The sequence below is a fragment of the Diabrotica virgifera genome, chromosome 4 (assembly GCF_917563875.1).
Source record: "Diabrotica virgifera virgifera chromosome 4, PGI_DIABVI_V3a".
NCBI classification, from domain to species: Eukaryota; Metazoa; Arthropoda; class Insecta; order Coleoptera; family Chrysomelidae; genus Diabrotica; species Diabrotica virgifera.
This window is the reverse complement of record NC_065446.1, coordinates 132,661,383-132,687,198: the sequence shown is the minus strand read 5'-3', so window position 1 is coordinate 132,687,198 and position 25,816 is coordinate 132,661,383. Positions and strand designations below refer to the sequence as shown.

Here is a 25,816-nt window from a genome sequence, read left to right as displayed (position 1 = left end):
ATGAAAGAAGTATATCTTTTTTAAGTAAAACTGATAGGAGAATAAAAATTTTAATGTCAAAATTATACAGAGTGAGGGATAAAAAAAATTGAACGTAATAAATGAGTGCTGAAAGGCGTATGTGGCGCCCTCTGGGTAATACATCATTTTTGGTAGGGAATTTAGTTTTCTCGACACAAAAGACTCCCAAATTCCAAATTTCATGTTGATATCTCAATCCTGTCAGGAAATATTCAGTAATAAATAAAAAAAAAATTTATTTTGACACCCTGTATCTCGGTTATTATAAACTTTGTACTAAGGTAAGTTAGCTTAAATCGGCCTATTTTAACGTCAGGAACCTGAGGTTAAGCTATGGCCCATTCTTTACCAAACACCCTGTATAATCCAATAGGTGTGAGTAAATAATTCTCCGTTCCGCTCAAATCCACAAAATATCCTGCAAACGCCATTAAACTTAAAATACATTTCACGCGGGTTCCAATTTCATTACTTTTATTTCGCATTGATGGGAAATAAAGTGTTCCTTTACCCTTAAGCTTCGGAAAATTTCAATTGGAACCAAGGATATAATTACTAATTAGTGTTGGTGTTTTTACAGGTCTCTACCTTTATATTCTCGTCGTGGAGACGCTCACCAGAGAGAATTTTAAATTAAGGGTGTACGTTTTCATCGGATGGGGTGAGTATTTTGTTTACTTACCTAAAGTTATTTAGAAGTCTGTTGGTATTTATATATATTTTAACCTGTGGAGATAGGATGGAGAGGGATATTAATAGCTAGAGGTCTTTTGGAATCCCTTATTCAGTTAGTGGTATATTATTTTAGTATATTAAGTATATTTTTGTTGGTTTATGTATGGTTTCAGAATAATAAAGGATCATACGTATATACTAGGGCCAAATATTGTGGTGTAGTTAAAATTGATTGTTCAGTGAATAACGTTTTTATTTATTTTAATAAGATCTAATATGTAGTAGGTGAGGAAAGTATGCTAAATTTGCAGTTACCCTAGCGTTATGGGGACCTACCGGGATGTGAAGACTACGTCGTAAAACCAAAAAAATTAGGAATTTTATCCATCCTTTGGATTTTAGAATGTTTATATTTAAATAAGACTTTTAGTCTATTTGTAAAAGGTTTCAACCTTTGTATTTTTGGGTGGCTCACCATGTGCTTGTAACACTGATGATGCTCTTGTTACAGAGCAAAAACGTTTTGTTTATATGTTTGTAGCCCTTTATACCTTTTACCAGGACAAAAATTTTTTATTAAATTTTATTTGCAAAAAAGTTAAGTTATTTTTCCGTAGAGTGGGGCACTCTCCATTTTTAATTTAATTTTCCAATTCCAACAATCGTTTTTTCCGAATATACATAGCTAGCGCCATGTATCCATAATTCGAAAAAATGTCTCGAATAAAAGTTACTTATTTTCACGTGAGGAATCCAAATCTGCAATAAAAAATGGGGGCTCCTATTTAAGATTTTAAAAGTAACCCCGCACCCCACGTATTCATATTGAATACGTATGTTTTTCTGTTTTTCATCCCCCACCCCTCTCTTTGGTGGGGAGTCGTGTGTATTATCATTCGATAGATTTTTGGAAAATACTGAACACATTTTGTTCGACACATCTGACGTTCATTTCGCGAAATATTCGCTTTTTTTCGTGAAATTTTGTGATTCAGCATTTCCTTACGCTTTGATTAAATCGTCAGATTTTTTGAAATATACGCTGTTTGCATGTACTTAACTTACCTTATCTTGATCTGACGATTTCGAGTTTTTCTAAGGATTGGATTTTCGGACCCCCCTTAACGAACTCTCCTGTATTAGGAGCCAATATATTAGGGTAGAAGTATATTTACAGGGTACAAGATTTCTTCCCATGTAATAATCTGACCCGCTCGAGTAACTGCAAAAATCCCCACTTGGGCTCCGCTACCATAACTATTATAATAATTTCAAAATGTTGTCACGGTCGCATTTGAAGACAATAATTGTCAGGAGAAAACTTGCAAAAATGGTCAGGGGTGTGGGGTAATTATATCAAATCTATGATTAAATTTATTAAAAAACTTAGAAGGGCAAAAAGATAATCGTGAAGGTGGCTTTACTGGAGAAAAAAAAATGGACTACATAGATCAAAAATATCCACAGGGTTTTTCCTCAGAATTCTTGGATGATAATTATACCTTCACTGCAAAATAATTGAAGTGAATTTACTTGGAATGGTGAAGAATACCTCATCATCATGAATGGTGCTACAGCCCTATGAAAGAGCCTCGACCTTCCCAAGTCTATTACGCCAGTCAGTTCTATCCATTGCTACCGTTGCCAGTTTGCTGCGCCTATTTTTCTCCCATCCTCATCTACACCATCTTTACATCTGAGTTTTGGCCTACCCCTATTTCTACTTCCCACAGGTTGTGACATAAGAATTCTTCTAGGAGGGTTGTTCTGCTGCGATCTTGCTAGATGTCCTGCCCATCTTAGATTTCCTATTCTTATAAGAGATACTACGTGTTTACCAGCAAATTTTTGTTTATATCTGTGGCATACCTCGCAATTGTACCTCCTCCTAAAAACACCATTTTCACAGATGCCACCTAATATTCCTCTCAGGATCCTTTGTTCAAATATAAGCAGAATGTTTTCATATGCTTTGGAGATGGCCCATGCCTCCGATCCATATGTTAACAATGGTTCTATAAGGGTTTTGTATATGGTTATTTTTGTTTTTTTTTTTTGGCTTAAAGAGTAGCTTATAAGAACTTTTACAATACAAGTAGTGTGTATGTAAAAGAAAATACCCTGTACGAGCCAGGATAATAATATAAAAAGATTTAAAATTAGATATCACACTTTAACTTTTTAAGATGTGACCAGTTGTTATGAAGAAGAAACAGAAAAACAAGTTATAAAAATATTAGATGATGTATGGTACAATACAAAGAAAACTCCAAAATAAAACAACAAAAGTGTATCAAAAATTTTATAAGGTGATGCAGAAAGCCAAAAATATATTGTCAGCCAAAATGAAATTTTTAAGCTAAAAATAGGATGCAAATTGATACCATATTAAAAATGTTCTGAATATTCTTGCAAATACTAGAACACAATAAAACACGTTAAATCGAGAAAAATATTGAAAGACTGGACCAAGCTGGACTGGCAAGACAATTATAAACCAAGTGGAAGGAGAGTCGTGGAACGATCTTAAAGAAAATAGCAAGACTAAGAACTGAACAGGCTTAAAGCATAATCCTGGAAGTGAAGAAAAACATAGATGCATAGTTAATATGCTAGGAAGTATTACAAATCTAGCTGTTCATAGAGACTAGTCTCTAATGGCAAAATATATTTTATTTGCTCAATTCTTTCATCAGTTTCTATGTTATAAAAATTTTTTGTGAAATCTCCACTTATTCATTTTAAAAACTGTAAATTTTCTTTATCTTTTAGGATTACCAATGGTGTTTGTACTGATTTGGGCTGCTGTCAAATCTTTTGTACCTTTTGATCCAGAAAATACCAACAACGTAAGTGAACGAATGACTTAACTTTTAATAGTTATTTATGTATCAAGAACATTAAATAGATGTTTATACCTTAAGGGCGACAAGCTTATAAACTCAAGGGCCTCTGGCGCGAGGGTTTATATGTGACCCGAGGGTATACACATTTAATAATGCACGTGGTGCATACAAAACTTTATGTCATACCGGGTAATTGTATGAATTAAAGTTCTAGTTTTACTTTATATTAATAAGAAGTCATATTGTATCCCAGCAGGTATTTAGTACCGTTGCTAGGAAAGTGATATTGGTTAGCCATTTGATATTAACGTAAACAAAGTTTTCCTATGTGAAATAGTCAAAAAAAGTCAGAATGCAAGAGAAATTCGATATATCTGAAGAAATAGTTAAAAAAAAAGCCAAAAAAGCGACTGAGAATCTGTTACCGAAAAAATCCCAAGAGACGTACGACAAGGAATACGCTAAATTTCAACAATGGATGGTAGAAAATAATACTGAATGCGTAAATGAGACAATACTACTGGCACACTTTGGAGATATATACTTTATGTGGTTCGTAACTAAGTAATAAATACACAATATTAAACCGGTATGACATAAAATTAATAAAAACGATTTTTAATCTTGTTTATTTTACTACTCGTAATTGAAAAATATATCAAGCAGAGTCGTTAAAATGTGCTTCACTGTTTTTGGGCAAAGTAAACAGTTGAATATATAGAGTTATTAGTTTTTCCATATAAAAACTGGAATTAATTTTTATACGGAACGCCATAATTGAAAACATGATGTACGAATTTTATACGTTTTAGTCAGTAAGGGTCTTGTGATACAGTAGATAAGGTAGTCTTTACGTTGTTTTAAGACCTTCTGTTTTTCTGGAAATCTAAAAACAGTCTTATTTCAAATATAACACCCTGTATATTTTTGCATTTTGAAGCCCCTAAGAAGTACTGATTTTTATTTAATGTTCCCTATACCTAAATGTCATAAGTTCGGAGTTATTGATATATGTACTTAATCAATTTTTTTAACAAATTATAAAAATCTGGGGTGGCAACAACGCATTGTGCGAAATAAAAGTGTTAAACATTTTCACAGGGCCTAGATTCCGTGCACTGTAGATATCTACAGTCGCTTTCTGTCGATGGCAATTGTCATGAAAATATTTGAATTTTTAGTTTTAATTCAAATATTTTCTTGTTTTACTAAGTGTCACTTCAGCATCAATTAGAGTATAACCTAGCAAAACTAGAAAATAATTCAATTAAAGCTAAAAATTCAAATATTTTCATGACAATTGACATCGATAGAAAGCGACTGTAGATATCTACAGTGCACGGAATCCAGGCCCAGAGTTTATCCCGATTTTTGAGGTAGTAGTGCGAAATAAATACTTAACTATATGCTAAAAATTGTATAAGGACATAAACTACCTACAGTGCAAAAATAGTGGCAAAAATCTCCTATAAGTAAGTTATAGAACATTTTATTTTAATCAAAACAAACGACATTTTAATAATTCCAGTTCTTTTGACAACAGATAAGAGAACAAGTCTTGATCAAATTAAAAGCGACGTTGCCAGTTTTCCAAAAAGCTTTAAAAATCCAAGAAATAAAATCAATCAATTAATTATAAATTAATAAACAAGATTTCGAAGAAAAAAGAATTTTTAATATATTTAAAATCATACTCAATTATTGCTTGAGAAGTTCTAGAGCTTCTGACGGGTCGACCGGGGAACTAGAGCTTACCGCTTGCTATAATATAGAGTAAAAACACATAAAAAGAAATAAAAATGGTGAATAGCGATGAAAACAAAATAGATCAGCTATTAAAAATGATGCAATATTTAATAAATGAAACACAACCACTAACAACGGAGGTTAAAGGATTAAAAGAAGAACAACGAGAATATAGAAATGACCTAAGAGAATTAAAAAAAGAAATAAATGAATTCAAACAAAGTAACCAACAACTATAAAAAGAAAATGATGAAATGAAAGAAGAACTAAAGATAGTGAAAATGAAGGTAGAGCAGTTCGAGAAAGAGAGAAAAGCTAACAATGTTATTGTCCAGGGTCTACCGATGGATACAAATAACCCAAATGTAGTCAACGAGGTTATGGCAAATTTCGTGGAAAGAGAATTAGGTATTAAAGTAGAAATAGAAGAAGCTTATAAAATAGGGGACAAAACATGTCTTGTAAAACTAAAAAACAAAAACGAAAAAATAAAAATTATGAAGAATAAAAACAAACTAAGGAAATCAAAGCCGGAAATATACATCAATAACGATCTAACGCAAGAAGAGATGAAAATACAATAATAAATACGGAAAATTGCAAAATTTAAAAAAGAAAACGGTAAGAACACTAGAGTTGGTTATTGGACAACACTTGGAGTTGAATTTAGGCACTTCTAATTCTGTAGGTGGCGAGATAATATAGCAGGAGACCTAAGCACTATGGGCGTGGAGAATTGGATGGAGGTTGCTCAAGACAGAAAACAGTGGAGGCATGTTGTCGAGTCGGCTAAAACCCACGAAGGGTTGTAACGCCACTTAGTAAGTAAGTAAGTAATTCTGTAGGCTAATTATACGCTCTCGATATTACTAAAAAGATTAGTACCATACGCCGAAGAAATAGTTGGTGACTAGCAGTGTGGTTTCAGTCCTGGAAGATCGACTATTGATCGAATATTTACAATAAGACAAATGCTTGAAAAGTATTGGGAATATAATCAGTACGTGCATCATATCTTTATAGACTTCAAACAGGCTTATGATTCAATTAATCGTGCAACAGTATGGAAGGCAATGATCGAGCTCTGTGTACCCAAGAAACTAGTTACGGTAACACAAATGTGTGTAAGTAACTCCTTTGCACAAGTTAGAATAGGGGGGGGGGGGCAAATGCTGTATGCATAAATTCTGGACTGAGACAGGGAGATCCATTTTGCACATTGTTGTTTAACCTGGCCTTATAATATGGCATGCGGAAAATATATCACAAAATCAAACCAGACATAACTGCTCGGGAAGCAAAAATCATACTCGCCTTTGCCTATGACGTAGACGCAGTAGCACAATCAACATTAGAAATTAAGGATATTTTCTCAAGCTTTGAAGAAGCTGCATTAAACATCGGTCTAAAAATAAATGAAGATATAACAAAATACAATAAGTCAAAACATTACTATAAACGATCACAACTTCGAAGTGGTTAAATAATTTAAATATCTAGGAGCAACAATCACAAATGACAACAAATTAGAGAGAGAAGTTGAAACGAGAATAATGGCATGAAACAGATCTTTTTTTGCAATGCAACATCTAATGAAGTCAAAACTTCTTTCACGAGGTGCAAAAATCCAGATATATAAGATCATAATACGACCAGTAGTCGCGTATGAGATCGAAACATGAACGCTAACGAAAAGAGAAGTAAATAAATTGCTGGTGTGGGAACGCCAAAACGAATGATATATGGCCCTTGCAGAGACAGCGTGACAAACTAATGAAGGCGCAGATACAATAACGAGCTTGATTCTCTATTCGGAAAAGAAAATCTAGTCAGATATATAAAAGCCAATAGACTCAGATGGGAAGGGCATGTGATACGCAGTAACGACAATCGCCTTATAAACATCAACAATGTATTTTGGGAAAGGCCAGATGGAAGAAGGTCTGTAGGGCGGCCTAGAAAAAGGTGGAAGGATGCAGTCAGAGAAGATCTAGAGAAAATGGGAGTGCGACAATGGGAATTACATAGTGGGACAGGACCGACCAACATGGAACGCAATAGTAAACGCGGCAAAGACTCACGAAGAGTTGTAGCGCCAATGATGATGATGAATTCAATAGGCACTAATAATTTCAAAAATAATATTTTTACTTGTATTGTTGAACCTTGAAAATGATAATTTTTCGTGTTTTTTCAGTTTTTAATCCTGTATAACACGCAAACGATCAACTTTAGAGAAAAATAATTTTAGAAGACTTTTTTGTGCCGAATTATCCAAAAACCCTTAACCCGGCACCTGCCACGTGGCTTTGCAAGGCGCCAACTGCCACGTGGGGTGCTCACAGCACCCCGTAAAAATTGTCTGTAATCTACTTGATTAAAAAACAAAATAATATGTTCAGTAACACAAGAATATAAAAAACATGTTTACTTAACTTATTAGCCACTAATATGTTATAAAAGTTAAAAAATAAAATGAAAAAGGTGTTATAAGCAAATTAGCAAGTACCAAGCCGTAATAAATTAAATCAAGTAAAATATCTAAAAAATAATAATATTTAGTGAGTATAGAGTCTATATTAATAATTTAAATCAGTTATTTCAATAAAAATGTAAATTTGACCTGTTTATCAGAAATACAAAAAAAAAATTAAAACTTGTCAGATGATGACGAAGATGATGAAAAAAGTGCCAGATGATGACACCCCAATTCGACTTTAGAGCTACAAGTTCAGAATGACACTAAATAACCACTTCAAACACTAACACATCTATGCTATATAATATTATAGAAAGCTACTATGACGCACAGCTCGGTTACCAAACATGAAATACCAAATATTTGATAAAAATATGTTATGGGGTGCTGCTAGCACCCCACTTGGCAGGTGCCGGGTTAAGTAATATTATCTACCCGCTCCGAAAAAATGCATGCTTAAAATCTATGAATGTCACAATTAATTTTGCTTTCTTGTCTTTTGTTTTTTCTATTGTTATTCTTAAGACTAAAATGTTCTGTTTGGGTCCAAAATCTACTTTTTTTTTCTTAGAACTAAGGTTAGCAATATATTCTTTATTAGTTAAATGCGAAACTAAATTTTAGCTACTACTACTAACGGTTTACAGCGTTCTCCGACGCCTTCCGACTCCTAACCGCCATTCTTCTCTGTTTAACCATAGACCTGGAGGGTTTTCTCTTTCCTCTAGTTCTTTTTCAATTCCCTCCCTCCAGCTTCTTCTCGGCCTTCCCCTTTTTCTTCTCCCTTGTAGTGTCCATGCCAAAATCTGTTTAGGGATCCTGTCATCTGGCATTCCCTGTACATGGACGTACCATACCAGTTGTTTTGTTTTATGTCATCAATTATTGTATCTGTTGAGAATACGAGAAATGATGGGAGTAACACGAAATACAACAAACACAACACAAACACAAACACAAACATAAAAACAACTACAATTTTAGTGTTTGTTTAATTTTTTCATCAAAATCGGCTTAAACCCAAACAAAATTGGTATGATTAAATAGGTATTTCCAAAACTTTTCTTTCAATCGAGATATCACTTGTCATAATGTCCCATATAAAATTATCGGTCGCAGTGGCTCTGTAATATTATCACATTACATCACCTGTTATGACTAGTTGAGAAGCTTATTGCCTCCCTGCAAATTTCACTAATATAATTATAATCGTCGAAAAGATACGAGGGAGGAGGACACTTTTGGCTGGCACTTATAAAAGATTTAAGGTGTAGTAAATTAAAAAAATATTTTTGTTATAACGGTGCTGTAATCTGGATTTTAAGAAGACAATACTGCACAAACTTCAAACATCAAACGATAGGAGCTCCGCAGCAGGAATACGAATAGTATGTAATGTGGGTGTATGATCGGTAATGACAACGGGGACGAGTGAGGACAGGAGTGGTCACGCGACTGATTATACAGTCGCCCTGCTATGTAATCGTAGCAGAATCGTAAGGCTGTATGATAAGTATATCTAAGCCTTAGTGCGCACCATGTTACGCATCGTTCCGCCTAAAAATCGTTCCTATCTGTCAATTGACCTGGAAATCCAAATATCGCTACTAACTGACCCAACACCCATGCCTAAATATAGGTGATTTTTAGGACAGGTCAGTTAGTCCTTAACGGGCTTCCACATAAAGTCAGCCACACCATTTTATCACCTTTTGCTAAGTTCTGCTCTTCTGTTAATATGAACACGACAAAATTGGCGCCCAACGTGCTATACTTTTGTTGGTTTTTGCTAAAACTATACACCCTCTTGCGTATTATTCTTTTGGATTTTCAGTGCATTATGCTATAGTTTTCTTCTTGCGTAATCACGTTTACTCCTTAGAGGAATTAATATGCTTTAAATTTTTTTGCGAATTTTTGTATACTTGTAATCTTGCTTACTACTTTTTCATTTTCATCTAAATGCTGGCGCCTGGCTTCTTGTTGATACTAGTTTTGTCTCTAGAATTTATGAGCTTTATCCACTTTGTTTGCTTTCCATCTGGACACCAAAACTAAAATATTTTTTTAAATATTTTTAAATAACAAAACGTACTCATCAAGACGTATATTTCAGAGCGAGGTTTGCTAAATCGGTAATTTGTTGATTTCATTATTGTTTTTGTTCTCTCACGTGTTTAGTGTTAGATATTCCAATTTTTGACATGATTAGAAATAAGTTCTAAACTTATAAATTTAATACAATATTCAGTACTGGTATTATAATGGGTACCAGTTTATTTATATTTATATATGCTTACCTTTACCAGTTCAGTTAGTTTTGAATTTTAAGCTTACCTACTGTGTATGATAATATCTTTTGATGTAAATATTGATCAAAAGAATAAATTTTAGGATTTCTGTAGAGAATCCTTAGATTTTTGACGGTTGTGACAGTTTATATTATAAAAAGTGGTCGTTGGACACTTTTATTTGATGTATCCTTGTTAGGAACATTAATTTACCCTTGAGGGTGGACTAAAATGCTACCCTATAGCATAATTAGATACTATATGTATCATTTATGTTTCCCTGAGGCTTTAGTCTATGGACTAAATAGGCCTGTTCTTTAAATAGAGTAAGATAGAGAACTTACCTATTTAAATTATGTTACTTATTCATTTGAATATTATTTGGAAATTTGCCATTATATAGTAATGATGGTCAAATTTCTTTTTTAGAGTCGTGTTGCTTTAGTGCATGGTGAAAATATATATATATTTTTTTTAATAATTGTATGGTAATTCTACATCGCGTTAGGTTAGCGATAGATACATATACTTATGTAGTGAATATTAGTTAAAAATTTTGATTTTTTTTTGGGTTTACTATTGCAATTTATACTATATTATATGTTCTCTTGTATTTGCTTATGAGCGGCCGTGGGTAACGGCATAAACGCTGGCCTCATACGCCAGTAGACGTGGGTTCGATCCCTGCCAAAGACAAACCATTTTCATTTCCAATAATGACACGAGCCATCTCACCGTGCCTCGGAGAGTACGTTAAGCCGTCGGTCCCCCTGGGCTAGTGTACATCGACACTAGTTACTTGAAACAGGTTTAAAGATGTAATTGGCGCTGGAACTATCCGAAAGGATCTCCCCGGCAAAAATGCCATACGATATTATTATTATTTGCTTATTGGTGAATCATGTTACATTTTTTTTACATAACTTGATATTGCTGCAAATAAGTAGTGTATTTGAAAGATAGAGTTAGTCGTGATTTTTTTCTTCTTTTTGTTAATTTTATATGATTATATAAGAATTTTGAATCTTCTTCTAATATATTACTTCATTTTTTTTGTTCTCTTTCTTCCTCCATTGATGTTGTTTTCACTTACTTTGCTTTCTTCTTTCCTTATTTTCTTCCGTCTTTTTATTTGTTATATTAAAAAATTTCCAACACTTGAAATTTTTTTTCGAGATGGGGGGTGTGTAGCGTGCAAACCCGCTACTTTGTAGAATTTATTTTAATAAGACCCACTCTGCATTTAGAGGTCCTCTCAGGTAGCTGTTGATTTTCATTTGTAGCAAATATTTATTAGTCGGTCCATTTATATTCTTTTCGTGCACCCTGTATATCCATTTTCAATTCAATAATGAAATTAGTGATGCCTGATTTAAATTAGAAAAGTTATTTCCATCATCTCGAATAATATTTATTGAGAAAATATTATTGCCACTTTCATTTTAAACAGTTTAATTATTTCCAGTTTTCGTTCTTTCTAAATATTTTATTTCGAAGCAAAGTTATTTATCAAGCCATTAATTTTTTGTAATTTTAAAACGTTCAACTTTGTCAATTTCAATGAGAATGTCTTTTTCGTTATCAGCTAATCCTGACCTTCAATTAATTTCTTTTACCTTTATAAATACCATGCTGGTGCCTTTCTGGCTCATTTTTATATTCTTCGCCAAGTAGGTAGCAGCGAGCGCTACAGACCTAATTGGCACCCAGGAGAAGGGCGTGGCCCTAGTTTTTACACCATCTGTTTTGGCCCAGAGGATATATAATGCTCCCCCAGAAAGTACAAGTAAATGGTAAATAGCAGCTCCTCAAGACCCATGGGTTCGACGAACATTTAGACAACTCCGGAGCCAACAACCGATCCACCAGTACATCAGACCAGTACATCAAAACCTGACGCCTCCCGAAGAAGATCATGAGGTGTGGATAACCTAGGACAGCACCGGAAGAAGCCTTCACACCACAAGTTAAGTCTTCCTTAGAATCTTATATTTGCCTGTCAGCAGAGACAGTTTTTTATATAAATTAACTTCATAATAACTTCACAATGATTTAGATCCTAAATTATAACCAAAGAAATGAGAAAATAAAGCATTTATACCGAAATTCATTCGTTTTTACTGATAGTGTACCGTATGCCTGGAGAATGCAGAGGAGTAGGATGTAAGGACCCACATAAAGTCTCATGCTCGCCGTGTTGGTGTTGGTGATGTTATGTCGAATTTGTTTCTTGGTCCAATGTTGACTTTGGAGATAGGTTCGATATATCATTGTTAATATGAACACGACAACTTCAGTTCTCTCTTAGAATCTGTGGCTGATAATTAGTGCTATGTATAACAGTGTGTTTTATTTTTAATTTAGAAATAGTATTTCTTAACAAATTCAGATTTATGACAAAATGACTTTAAAAATTTTTAGTATTTTTTTGTGAAGAGCCTGCGTACACAGTCTGTATGAGTTTCTATTTTTTCTGTCTGTATATCGGTCATCCGTTTCTCTTCATTCCTTAAATTTTATCACGTGTTGATCCGTTAATAATTTCTACCTATTTCCTTGCCGTTTTTCAATTCATGTCATCTTGTTTTTAAATATGGGTCATACTCTCCTTTCCTTCCAAAAAGTTTGTTTTACAGTTCGCATATTTTTTCCTGTTAGTATTTCTCCCGTTCCCCAATATTTGCATGGTCCTGTTGAAATGTCCAATGTGTATTTTCACTATATAATCCAGTTCTTGTATACCATACGACTATTTAGTAAAAAACTTACATATAAGTAAAAACTTCGGTTTGTATAATGGTAGGTATATAATTTTTATTAAAAAACTTTTAAAAAGTCGTCCAAATCGATTATGTAAAAACATCAGAATGTTATGTATCTAGTCAGATCATCTTCAGGGACATTCTCTGTAGTAATTGAAACTAGCCCACTAGTTGATATATAGTCATCAAAATTACATAATTATTTCTTAAGTTGTAATATTGTAATGTGACACAATGTGTCTAAAATGGAACACCCTGTATTTTAGTAATTTACTATTTTAGTGAAATTATATTTTATAGTACATTTTTGTTTATTAAGCATGTCCTATACTTATGTAAGTGCTTTAATTTGTGAGTTATTCTTGGTTCTTTAAGCAAAACATTATTTAACAATAAAACACTGAAAGCGTTTGTTTTCTATACTTCCACAAAATTTATTACAACTATGTGACTACAGCTGTTTCGGCAGAGTGCTTTTCTCAAGTGACATAGTTTACAATGTGTTTGCCTTTTTAAGTCTTTAACTGAAGAGGTTGAGGAGTGGGCAGCTGTTTGTCTCGAGTTGGTCATTTAGAATTATATCTGTATTTTTCAATTTATTAATTTCCATACTTAAAAAGAATCTATGGAAATTAATAAATTGAAAAATACAGATATAATTCTGAATGACCAACTCGAGAAAAACTGCTCCCCACTCTTCAACCTCTTCAGTTAAAGACTTAAAAATGCAAACACATTGTAAACTATATCACTTTAGAAAGGAACTCTGCCAAAACAGCTGTAGTCACATAGTTGTAATAAATTTTGTGGAAGTATAGAAAACAAACGTTTTCAGTGTTTTATTGTTAGATAAAATGAACTTCAATCAAGTAACGGTCGAATCCATCAAAACATTATTTAATGCAACAAAAAATACGTTAATTTTATTAGGTGGCCGTGAAAATATTAAGTCAAAATAATTTTTCTCAAAAAACATAATAGTCTAGATTGATCGTTAATTTATTAATATTGGAAAATATATCAAAATATCTACGTACAAGATTGTTGGCGCGTAAAATATCAATAAAAACATATGATATTCTACCTAGTTGACACTAAATTTGCATAAACCTTTGAGTTTATAGTATTTTTATAGTTCCAGTTGCTTTGTTACCATTACTAATATGAAGTTTTCTAATGAAGAACTGAATAATATAGTTTTTGTGCTAGGAGAGTATAATAAGAATTTGCTACTAGCAATAAGAATTTATCATCAGAAACTTCCGGATAGACGACAACCAAGAAGAGAATCTTTTGAAAGGATACTAAAACGGTTTCAAAAAAATAGTCATTTATATTATGGGAACGGTCGTACTAATACGCAGATCCTTAGTAGCACTAAGGATTGGATACTTTTAATTCATTTACAACAGTTTTTATTCGATCACATTTCTCATAAGTGCCCAGACCCTTAAAACCGTTCTAAAGAGCGTTTCACGTTAAGAATGGAACATTTCTGAGATAGCCCCATGTAATTCTTAAGGACGATAGAAGCGCGCCGATGCCACGCCATGCTGACTATAATGAATCGTATATCAGCAGTCGAGTATCCACCCGTGCGCGAGAGATTTGGCAACGCTGATCTCCGTAAGCGTAACGTTCTATTCTTAACGAAAAATAAAGTATAGTAAACTTTGCTCTGCTTTGTTGTCGTATACCAAGAAATTGCTGATAATAAATTCTTATTGCTATAGTTTGTTTCGCGTTAAGAATAGAAGATTGCGCTTATGAAGATCAGTGTTGCCAAACCTCTCGGACCCGGGTGGCTACTCAACTGCCGATATATGATTCATTATAATCAGTACTGCGTGGCATCGGCGTGCTTCTATCATCCATGAGAAATATATTGATCTATTTAAGCAACGTTCTATTTCTAACGTGAAACGCTGTATAGTAGCACATTTTTGTTATACAGTTTTTGCACAAAAAACATATTAATCGGTTCCTCATTAGAAAAATTCATATTTCTATTGGTAACAAAGCCACTGGAACTACAAAAATATATCATGTCAAATGTAATGTCATAGTTAAGTAGGTAGAATGTTATTGTTTTTGTTAATAGTTTACGCACCATCAATCTTAAGAGGAAACAGTAGCGATCAACAGGTAGCAAAAACGCGTTCCAAGATTGCGGCTGTAATTTTGAATATTTTTTCGAGATATCTGGCACACGTATTCGTAATGTAATAAAGAATGGCGGTATAGAGCCCAGTTTGAAACATATATTAATATGTGGAAATTACTCTGTAATTAAATACAATATTAATAAAACGAGCTTCTGTCGCCATTAAGAAGAACAAAAAAATACACTTTCTTCAAATAAACTTTTTTATCCGATGCCTAGATTTTGTGTCATTTTGGAACTACTAAAATTTTTTATTTCATTAGTAGTTCCAAAATGACACAAAATCTAGGCATCGGATAAAAAATTTATTTGAAGAAAGTGTATTTTTTTGTTCTTCTTAATGGCGGTACAGGCTCGATTTTTTAATATTGTATTTAATTACAGAGTAATTTCTACAAACATATTAATATATTTTTCAAATTGGGCTCTGTACCGCCATTCTTTATTATATTACGAATACGTGTGCCAAATACCCCGAAAAAATATTCAAAAAATTAGAGCCGCAATCTTGGAAGTCGTTTTCGCTACCTGTTGATCGCTACTGTTTCCTCTTAAGTAGGCACGTGGGTATTTTGATGTATCTTCCAATATTAATAAATTAGCGATCAGTTTAGATTAATATGTTTTTTTATTGAATATTTTCACGGCCACCTAATAAAATTTAATGTATTTTTTGTTGCAATTAATAATGTTTGGCTTAAAGAATCACGAATCCCTCACAAAGTAAAGCACTTAGGTATAGGGAATGCCTAATAGACAAAAATAGACAAAAAAGTACCGTACAATATAATTTCACTACAATAGTAAAATGCAGGGTGTTCCATTTAGGAAAATACTCATTCCGAGTTTTGACCAACCCTGTACTTATACCAAAACTAAACGTTTCTCTGTATTAATAATGTTTAACATTAGTAGACTATATTAAAAATCGGTTGAACATAAATAGAAATTTCTTTGTCAAATTACTACAATTCTACAGGGTGTGAATGTTGCTACGAACTTAACAAAAAAACGTCATTATATTCGGTTCGCTAGGCTCAGACACAACTGGCTAGTGATTTTAGTAAGTAATTTTGACAATTTCGTAAAGTTGGTAAAAAATAATTACTAAATAGTTAATAATTTCTAAATAGTTAATAACTACTAAATAGATAGTAATTTTGCCAATTTTGTCAAAATTGGCCAAAAAGAAAAAATTACCTACTAAAATCACTAGGCAGTTGTGTCTGAGTTTAGCGAACCGACTATACCTTTTAAACTACTTCGTACATTATTACAAAACCCTATATTTTAGGAAAGAAGACATAGAGGAGAATTCAAAAATGTAAAAATATACAGGGTGTTTCATTAAAAAAAACACAAATTTGTGTCACCTTTTCAATACGGGTAGTAGTGTATATTTAAAATAATTTTTAAATTTTGGTCCTATCTGTGCAGCAACTTTTACCTAAATAACTATTCTATCTCTTACGATAAACGAGACATTGGACATCTTTGCACTAATTTCCCACCATGTATGAAGTTAGCAAAACACCTAATATTACCAAAAAATAATAAAGCGACAAAAATAATTTTTCCACAACTAATTAACGGCAAAAAAGCAGAAAATTCACCACCATCTCAATTTAAATTTGAGAAATTATTCGCTGTTGTGATTCGCTAAGTTCATACGAAGTTAGCGAAACATCGAATATAAAAAAAATAAAGAAGCGACAAAATTAATTTTTCCACAACTAATTAGCGACAAAATAGCAGCAAATTCAGCACCAACTCGATTTGAACTTGAAACATTATTCGCTGTTGTGATTCGCTAAGTTTATAGGAAATTAGCGAAACATCGAATATTAAAAAAAATAAAAAAGTGGCAAAATTAATTTTTCCACAACTAATTAGCGGCAAAAAATGGCAAATTCTTATTTTGCTTGCCATATTATTTGCGAGAAGTGCTTCGCTAACTTTATGTACAGCTTTCCCTGCTATTTGTATTTAGTAAAAAATTTGACTAAATAAATATTATACCTATTAAATTACAAGCCCAAAAGGCAGAAATAAATATAGGAGGTTCTTTTAAGACGAATGAAAGTTTGATGCCGTAATAGACAAAAAGTGTTCAAACCATGCAATAAAGTAGAAAGATAAGGCATTCATATTTAAATTTAATATCTAAAATAAAAAAATTTGAAAGGGATTAATCTTCTAAAGTATGTGTCTCTGTATGAAAACATTATGGAGCTGCGGTAAAAAGATATCTCAGTAGGTGTTTAAACAGCCAATTCTTAGTCTGAATGCGAAGACCGATTTTAGCATCGACAAGAGTCGAATAAAAGTACATTAAATTGAAAATGAGGAGAAATCATCGGAGCAGAGAAACTACTTTGAGTGTAGCCCTCTCGAAAATACCTTTTTAAGGGCTCCAGTAAGTGAAAAATCTAAAGGAAGAACTGGGAAAATGACGAGGGATATGTTTTGTGTTTGATATTGAGAAGAGTGTAAGGGTGATGGCATTTTTTGTGATTTTCAGACGGTTATATAAGCTTTTATGTTCTTTCGCACGTCGGTTTTTGTTGAAATTGTTTTTTTCAAGTTTGTGAAAGGCACACATTTTTTATTGTTGTATCAAGTGATGTCGAATACATGAATTGATTCTGTTGTATTTCCGATAATTATCGTTAATGCGATGTGTTATATTACGTAATACATTATGAGTAGACTTAGGCAAATATGCAAATTGCATATTTTGCATATTATGCATAAAAATTGCAAAACTTTCAAATTTTGCATATTTTTATATAAGCGTGCATAAAGTGCATATAATTTAAAATTTTGATTGTAACTATACATATCTTTTTATATTCAGATAACAAATAGCTTGGAAATCTCAATATTTGTTTATGTTTTATAATCTCTTCGTAGGTATTCAAATTTTTGGCATCGGAATGTACTAACTAATAAAAGATACCGACTTATACATTTTGTCACGTTTTGTCCTTAATATAAGGATTCCAAAATCTGCCAGTTTATATCTCTAGGTAAAAATTTTTATTTTGACGGTCCATTTCGCTTGTTTTGTAAAATAAGCCGTAAATACCATATCTTTGTAATTGCGAATAATTATTGTGCTTTAACCCTCCGTTAGTCGCGCGGTCTACAATCGTAGTCCACCCTCCTTTAAGTGGTCGCTAATTGCAGAAAACTGTACATACGCCCCCATCCCGCTTAGTAGCTATCACTAATACTTCCAACTTACTCTTCAGTTTGCTAAACGCCGCCGATTTTTTTGCATTATTTTTTTACCATTAATCAAATAGCACTGGTATACAACCGTAGACCGCGCGACTAAGCGCGTTCCTGTTTTTAGTTGTAATATATAAAGCTAATATGTAGCCTGCTGTGTATATAAAGCTAAAACATAAATGAAAAAGTTTCAAGAAGCGACTTCATTGAAAACTTAGCATGGGAACTAATCAAACCGCAAATTGAATATGGATCAACTATACCTTCCCTGCTAAGAGAACTTAGACGATGAGCTCGCGTACTGCTCGGAGTTCAAGAAGTCGTACCCCCTCCCCCTAATATTCCAACAAATTACGTCGGACAATGTCGTATTTGTGCACGAATTTGCAATATGTCAACAAGAACGGCATGCCAAAGATGTGACAAATTTGCATGCAAGGATTATCTTAGGGATATTGGCACTGAATGTTTGACGGACTAAAATTGCGCCACTTTAACCATTCAATAGTTTTGTTATTTTTTTAATTTTTAGTTCTATTCTTTATTATTCATCCCTATTGGTCATTCTAGAAGTTCAAAGATAAAAAATATTTGTGTTTTTTACTAAATTGAGTTTAGTTTTTTAAGGTAGTTCTTTCTGAAGTGGTTCAAGTACTAGCTGGGACATTTCCGAACTACTTAATTTAGAATCAACTATTATCGTAAGTTTGAAAAAAAAAAGATTGAAAATTGTGAACAGCACAATAATTGTTACCACAATTCAAAATAATATAATTTATTTGTTAAAATACTTTAATGTTTAATTAGATAAACTTGGGTTTTAAAATACAGGTACATGTTAATTAATACAACTTGTGAAAATAATGCAAATATTTTTGTAATTAAAAAAATACTGTAAATATTATTTTTATTATATGCATATTTTCTAGATAAACCTGCATATTTTTTGGTAAAATATTCCATATTTATGCGCATATTTCATACTTTTTTATTTTCATATTTGCCTAAGTCTAATTAGGAGTAACTTAATGACCTTTACCGACAAAAAAACTAAAATTATCGACTTTTTGCTTAATCAATATTTTTAAATAAAGACCGATGTGCCATTTAACATTTAATTCTCATAACTTTATAACTAGTAAACCAAGTAAGCGAATGAATCTATTATAACATCTTTATAATAGTATGTATATTTATGAAATTTTACTGCTCCGTTTTGTAAATCTGCGCAGCTCAACAAGTTTTCGTAATATAACCGAGTATAATATCTCGTATTTATACAGTGAATTCATTAACAAACATGTTTCAATTATTTTCGTTTATTTTATTGTGTGCGTAGAACCTAATATTATTAGGTTAGGAAAATAAGGTTCCATCAAAACATATTAAAAAATTATTCATGTTATCACTAAGATCTATTATTATCCAAAAATCAATATACATATACTGATGATATTCCATTAAATTCATACTTATTAGCTTCATAAATATATTAGGTACATTTTTGTTGGTGGGTAAAAATTAAATCATCTAGTAATATATAATATCTTAGCGGGAATTTAATAGTAGGTAAATGGTCAATCGTCAAAAATGTTATTTAAATCTATTTTTATTATTATTGTTCTGAAGCTTTTGATTGTGGCATCGTTAGGCAAGGCAACGAAGCATTATGCCTATACTTTGTTACACGTTAATAATAGCACGTTATGCTTATGGAGATCAGTGTTGCCAAACCTCTCGGGCACCGATGGCTACTCGACTGCCGATATACGATTCATTCTAATCAGTACGGAGTGGCATCGGCGCGCTTCAATCGTCCATAAGAAATACATTGGTATATCTAAGCAGCGTTCCGTTTCTAAGGTGAAACGCTGTATAGGAATTTTGTGCAGTACGATGAATAGTCATGCAACTTTTTGCATTCGATTCGGAAGAGTATTAGTAAATTTTGTGAAATAAATTGATCTCGGGGAGCTGAAATTGCATTTTGGCCACAAGAAAAATACATTTTCAATGTGCATCTCAAAGAGATGGAAAATGAAAAATTTTGAACTCGTGAAATATTGACCGAAATGAGTTCAGTTTTTATACTCGGGAGTTTTGGGTGTCGTTGAACACGAATTTCATGACGGCCACGGTCTCTGAGGTACCTGGTGTCCAGGGTGGAACTCGTCGGCTCAAGTTATGTTATAATCATTAAAAATCACTCAATAACCATTATTTGGGGGGTTTTGGGGGTTGTTGAGCACTAATTTCACGACGGCGATGGTCTCCGAGCTATCTGGTGATCAGGGTGGAACTCCTCGCTTGGAGTTTTATGTTATAATCATTCAAAATCAGTCAGTAACCATTATTTGAGGGTTTTGGTGGCCGCTTAGTACGAATTTCATGTCCCCAATTGCCTTCCAAGGTACTTAGTGCCCAGGGTGAATCTGGTCGCCTGGAGTTTTATGTTATAACCATTTAAAATATTTTTTTATTAAAAATCCCTTAAAAGGGCTACATCACAACAAAACGTTTTCGATTTTTATAAAAAATCATCATCAGTGTTCGATAAACTGGATGCTAGCTGAGCCACAAAAGAAAAATATCTGGGTAAAAACCCTTTACATAAAATATAGATGCCTTAAAAGTGCATACTTCAATAAAAAGGCCTGTGATGGTCACATGGCAAACAGGATAATGCCCTAAGGTAAAGTATACAGGTTTCCCAACACGTGGGATCCAAATTGAGTTGATCACATTCAGAGTTGCCATTAAGTCATTGAAATGTGATCAACTCAATTTGGATCCCACGTGTTGGGAAACCTGTATACTTTACCTTAGGGCATTATCCTGTTTGCCATGTGACCATCACAGGCCTTTTTATTGAAGTATGCACTTTTAAGGCATCTATATTTTATGTAAAGGGTTTTTACCCAGATATTTTTCTTTTGTGGCTCAACTAGCATCCAGTTTATCGAACACTGATGATGATTTTTTATAAAAATCGAAAACGTTTTGTTGTGATGTAGCTCTTTTAAGGGATTTTTAATAAAAAAAAATTTATACCTTTTAAAAAGGATTTCTTTCCAATTTTGTGATTGATCGTATACAGCCTACTACAGGAAAACTTTTTCTTTTCCTTGTGGATTTTATTTCATTTAAAATCAGTCAATAACTATTAATTGGGGTGCTTAAGTGTCGAAGAGCACGAATTTAATGACGGCGATGGTCTTCGAGGTACTAGGTGTCCAGAATGAAATTTGAATCCAGGAGTTTCATGCTATAATCATTCAAGATCAGTCAATAACCATTTCTCGACGGTTTTGCGGGTCGCTGAGCACGAATTTTATGTCGGCGATGGTTTCCATGGTACCTGGTTGCCTGGTTCAATTTGCATTTCTATTGGAGAATATAACAGATTCAATAAAAGAGAAGGAAATTACTCTCAGACAAGCTGCAACGGAAAATAGTGTTTTAGGCAGTCAAGGTTACAAACGTTGCCAATGTAAAGGTGATTGTAAAAATAATAAGTATGCATATCGTGCAAACAATATAATTTGTAATTCAAAATGCCATGGTTCACTATATTGTCAAAATAAAAATGATTAGTCTTCAAAAGTTGTTTTAAATAAAAAATTATACATCATGAATAATTTTATTTATTTATTAACATTGGTCATTTGCTTCTAGACACTGTCGTTATTGACCGGTTATTGATGAAAACACTAACTGTAAGTTATTTTTTTACAACATTGACCAATAGCTAATGTTATTGTCGTTAACCTCCAGGCGAAGAGTACCGCCCTGTGCGTGCACCAGGTACCTCGGAGACCAACACCGTCACGAAATTCGTGCTCAACGACCCCCAAAAACCCCGAATAATGGTTAGTGACTGATTTTGAATGATGACAACATCAAACTCCAGGCGACGAGTTCCACCCTGGGCATCAGGTATCTCGGAGACCATCGCCGTCATGAAATTTGTGTTCAGCGACCCCCAAAATTTAAATCATTGCCGTCAATATTTCCCGAGTCCTAAATTTTTCATTTTCCATCTCTTCCAGATGTACTTTGAAAACGCATTTTTCTTATCCACAAATTGCATTAATTTTCATCTCCCGGAGATCAGTTTAGTTCACAAAATTTCCTGACACTCTCTCGAATCGAATGTAAAAAGTTTCATGACAATTTTATCTTACTGCAAAAAATTTCTAGGTTTCACTATTTTAATTCTGTCAACAGGAGAAACAGAACGCATAGAACTAAAGGGAGGAATCCGCCAAGGAGACTCGCTCAGCCCATTGTTATTCAATATGATGATGAATCAAATAATTTACGAAGTCAGAAAACGACATGGATACCACATGGGAGCGCATAAAATCACGATACTATGCTATTCCGATGATGCAGTAGTAATTGCTAATAACGAGGATGACCTACAAAGGCAGCTCCACACTTTCAATTTCACAGCAAATAAATTTAATATGAGAATATCGGTAGAAAAAACTAAATGTATAGCGATAAGTAAAAAGCCGCGTAGATGCAAGTTAGAAATAGACGACAAATTGTAGAACAAGTAATGAAATTCAATTACCTAGGAGTAGAGATCACTAGTGACAGGAATATAAGAACAGAGACCACGACAAAAGCGGCAAGAGTAAGTGGTTGTCTCCGAGAAACCATATGGAGAAACGAATATCTGACCATGGAAAGCAAAATAAAAGTATACAAGACAACAGTAAGACCTATCCTAACATATGCAGCGGAGACAAGGACCGATACAAGAAAGACGAAACAACAAATCAACAATATCGAAATGAAAGTATTAAGATCAATAGCGGGCATATCATTAAGAGACAGACAAAGCAACAGAAGTATACGAGAACGTTGCAAAATTCAAAATATTAACAGGTGGATAAAAACAAGAAAGAAAAACTGGAACGAACATGTAAATCGAATGGAACCAGATAGATTAGCGAACATCTGTAAAAACAACAAGCCGTATAGCAGAAGACCCGTTGGAAGGCCGCCGAAAAGGTGGAAAGACAATGTACAGTCAACAACAACTGAAACACAATAAGAGGCAGACAAACAGGAGTAATCCTAGTCGCGCGAAGAAGAAGAAGAAGAAGAAGAAGAAGACTATTTTAATTCAGAATAAGCCATATATTAAATACATATTAAATATGTACATACAAAATAAATTAATGAATAGTAAAAATAAATAAAAGTACCTTAATAAATTACACAAATTTTGTTTTTATTGTTTGGTAAAACAATTGGTCTAATAATTTAATTTTATCTGATTCATCCAGATTGACAATTCAGACGTATTATATGAAACATTTTAATGTAGATGAGTTTAAAGTGATATTATTACCAATATTTATACGTAGTATGTACGTATAGTATGTATGTTATATTATTCTATTAAAATTATTACTTATTTTACATAAATGTGCAAACGCAAACATCAGCAGAAATATTAATAAATAAAACTGATTAAATTGTGTTTAAGTTTACCTATTTAGGATTTAAATTATTTCATTTTTAGTTTATTTATTAGTCTTAAGGCTATGGGTACATAATTCGCAAATATTTTACGGCAATCCCTACTTTTTCTGTCTTTACACGGCAAATTACGTGTAGTAAAATTCTCTCTGGTATGGAAACTGCAGATGTAAATATTAGGTTGACAGTGACATTGTCATTAGAAAGGTAGAGATGGCTATTTCGGTTTCGTTCAGTTTTTGAATGTTCTTGGATAACCTTTACTTGTATAAATAAAAGGATTGAAAATGACACGAATGAAAAATTACTGAAAATAATACACAGTAATAAAACACACGCCCTCATCTGGTCAATACTATCAAAATTATATATACGTCATATCTAGGACACATAATGCGCCATAGGGAATTTGAGCAGCTCCAGGTAATATTAGATGGCAAGATCGAAGGTAAAAGGGGTTAAAGAAGAAAGAAAAAATCTTGGCTCCGAAACATCAGAGATTGGACCCACACAACAGGAAATGAATTAATTCATCAAGCCTAGAATAGAGAGAAATTTGCCATATTGACCGCCAACCTCAATAGAGAAGTTACTTAGGAAAAGGAGCCGAAAAAGCGTTAAAACTCTCCGTAAAAAGCGAAGCCTTTAATTATAAAATCTTAAAATCATCTTTATTAAAATATGAAGTCAACATTTAATAATTCACTCAAGAAAATGGGCGGAATGCATAAAACGTAGTAGATGCTATTGCTTCAGCAAATAGTCACTATTTTTTTCTTTTACATAAAAGTAGGTGCTTTTGTTGAGAAGAACTTACTACACAACAGAAGTACCTCCTACTGACCAGAAGTATATACTACAAAGCGTAGCGCCAGCCGTGTCTGCATTACAACAATCGTGATGGAATTAGGTTTCCATGTGCTTGTGATTGGTGAATTCACATTTTTACGTACCAAATTATTAGAATTGTACATGAGTAAAAGTGAGTGACTCAGATCCGAAGCGACAAAAGAGTTACGGGAGGATAAAAATGAACAATTGTTATTTGTTAATCTTCTTTACAATTATTAAATTTTATTTGACAAAAGAATGACCCCAAAAATTAAGAATTTTCTTCTTAGTTTGTAAATTTTTCTATGACACACATTCATAAATGCTGCCATATTGTAACAAAAAAATACCTACGCCGAAGACGTCCACCCACCAAGTTCATTTAAACTGAAGCCAAATACTACTAAACAAGCACATACCTCAAAAGCGTAGTACATTTTTCTATGTAGGCTGGTAAATAGTAGCAAATACTACGGAGGAGAGCAAATGCTTTTTAAGTGTAGTGAAATCTTCAAAAATGTAGTACGTACTTGAAACGTTAGCATTTACTACATTTTATGCCACCATGGGCACTTTACTTTATAGCTAAACTCGTACCTATTTACTGTTATCGGAACAAAATCTTTATTTGAACTTTAATGACTTGAAATACTTGGATTTTCCATAAAAATTACATAAACAATAAATAACTTTTTATTAATTGTACGCCTTAAATCAATTATTATTTTTCAAATACACTATCAATACTTTTTAATAAACAACTCTTTGATTGATTTTATTATCATCGTAAAAGCGTTAAAAAGCAGTAGCAGAATGAACTGCTATATCAAAATAGCGGGTCGGGCACATCTCTACTTGTCACTGTCTTGAGTCTTGTCATAACATTATATTCGAATAAGTGCGTTGTATGACAAAGATAGCGAATGTTCGATTTCCACGGACATGGTGTCCATTTTTTTCGAATCCTGAAAAAACTAATAAATATTTTTAAAAAATTTAAACACAAAATGAAAGACTAAATTATTATCGAGGGCCGAAAGTCCCTAAGAATATATAAGAGGTTTCTTTCGAATGAGATATTTGAAATTAAAATCACACTACATTTTCTCTAAGTTTTTCACCCCTGTAATTTATTAAAATAAACATTATAGAAGTTCTCAGGGACTTTCGACCCTCGCTAATATCGCAATCTTTCATTCTGCGTTTAAATTTTTCAAAAATACTTATTAGTTTTCTCAGGATTCGAAAAAAATGAATCCCCATTTGAATAG

At 32.9% G+C, this 25,816-nt stretch overlaps 1 protein-coding gene across 1 annotated transcript in view; it reads left to right on the top strand.

Annotated features, from left to right (window-relative positions):
• Positions 1-25,816, top strand: part of LOC114331654 (diuretic hormone receptor-like) — an 892,082-nt gene that overhangs the window by 425,852 nt on the left and 440,414 nt on the right. The window contains exons 5-6 of the mRNA XM_050649706.1: positions 602-682; positions 3,469-3,545. Of these exons, the coding sequence (XP_050505663.1) occupies positions 602-682; positions 3,469-3,545 (158 nt within the window). The remainder of the gene's footprint in view (positions 1-601; positions 683-3,468; positions 3,546-25,816) is intronic.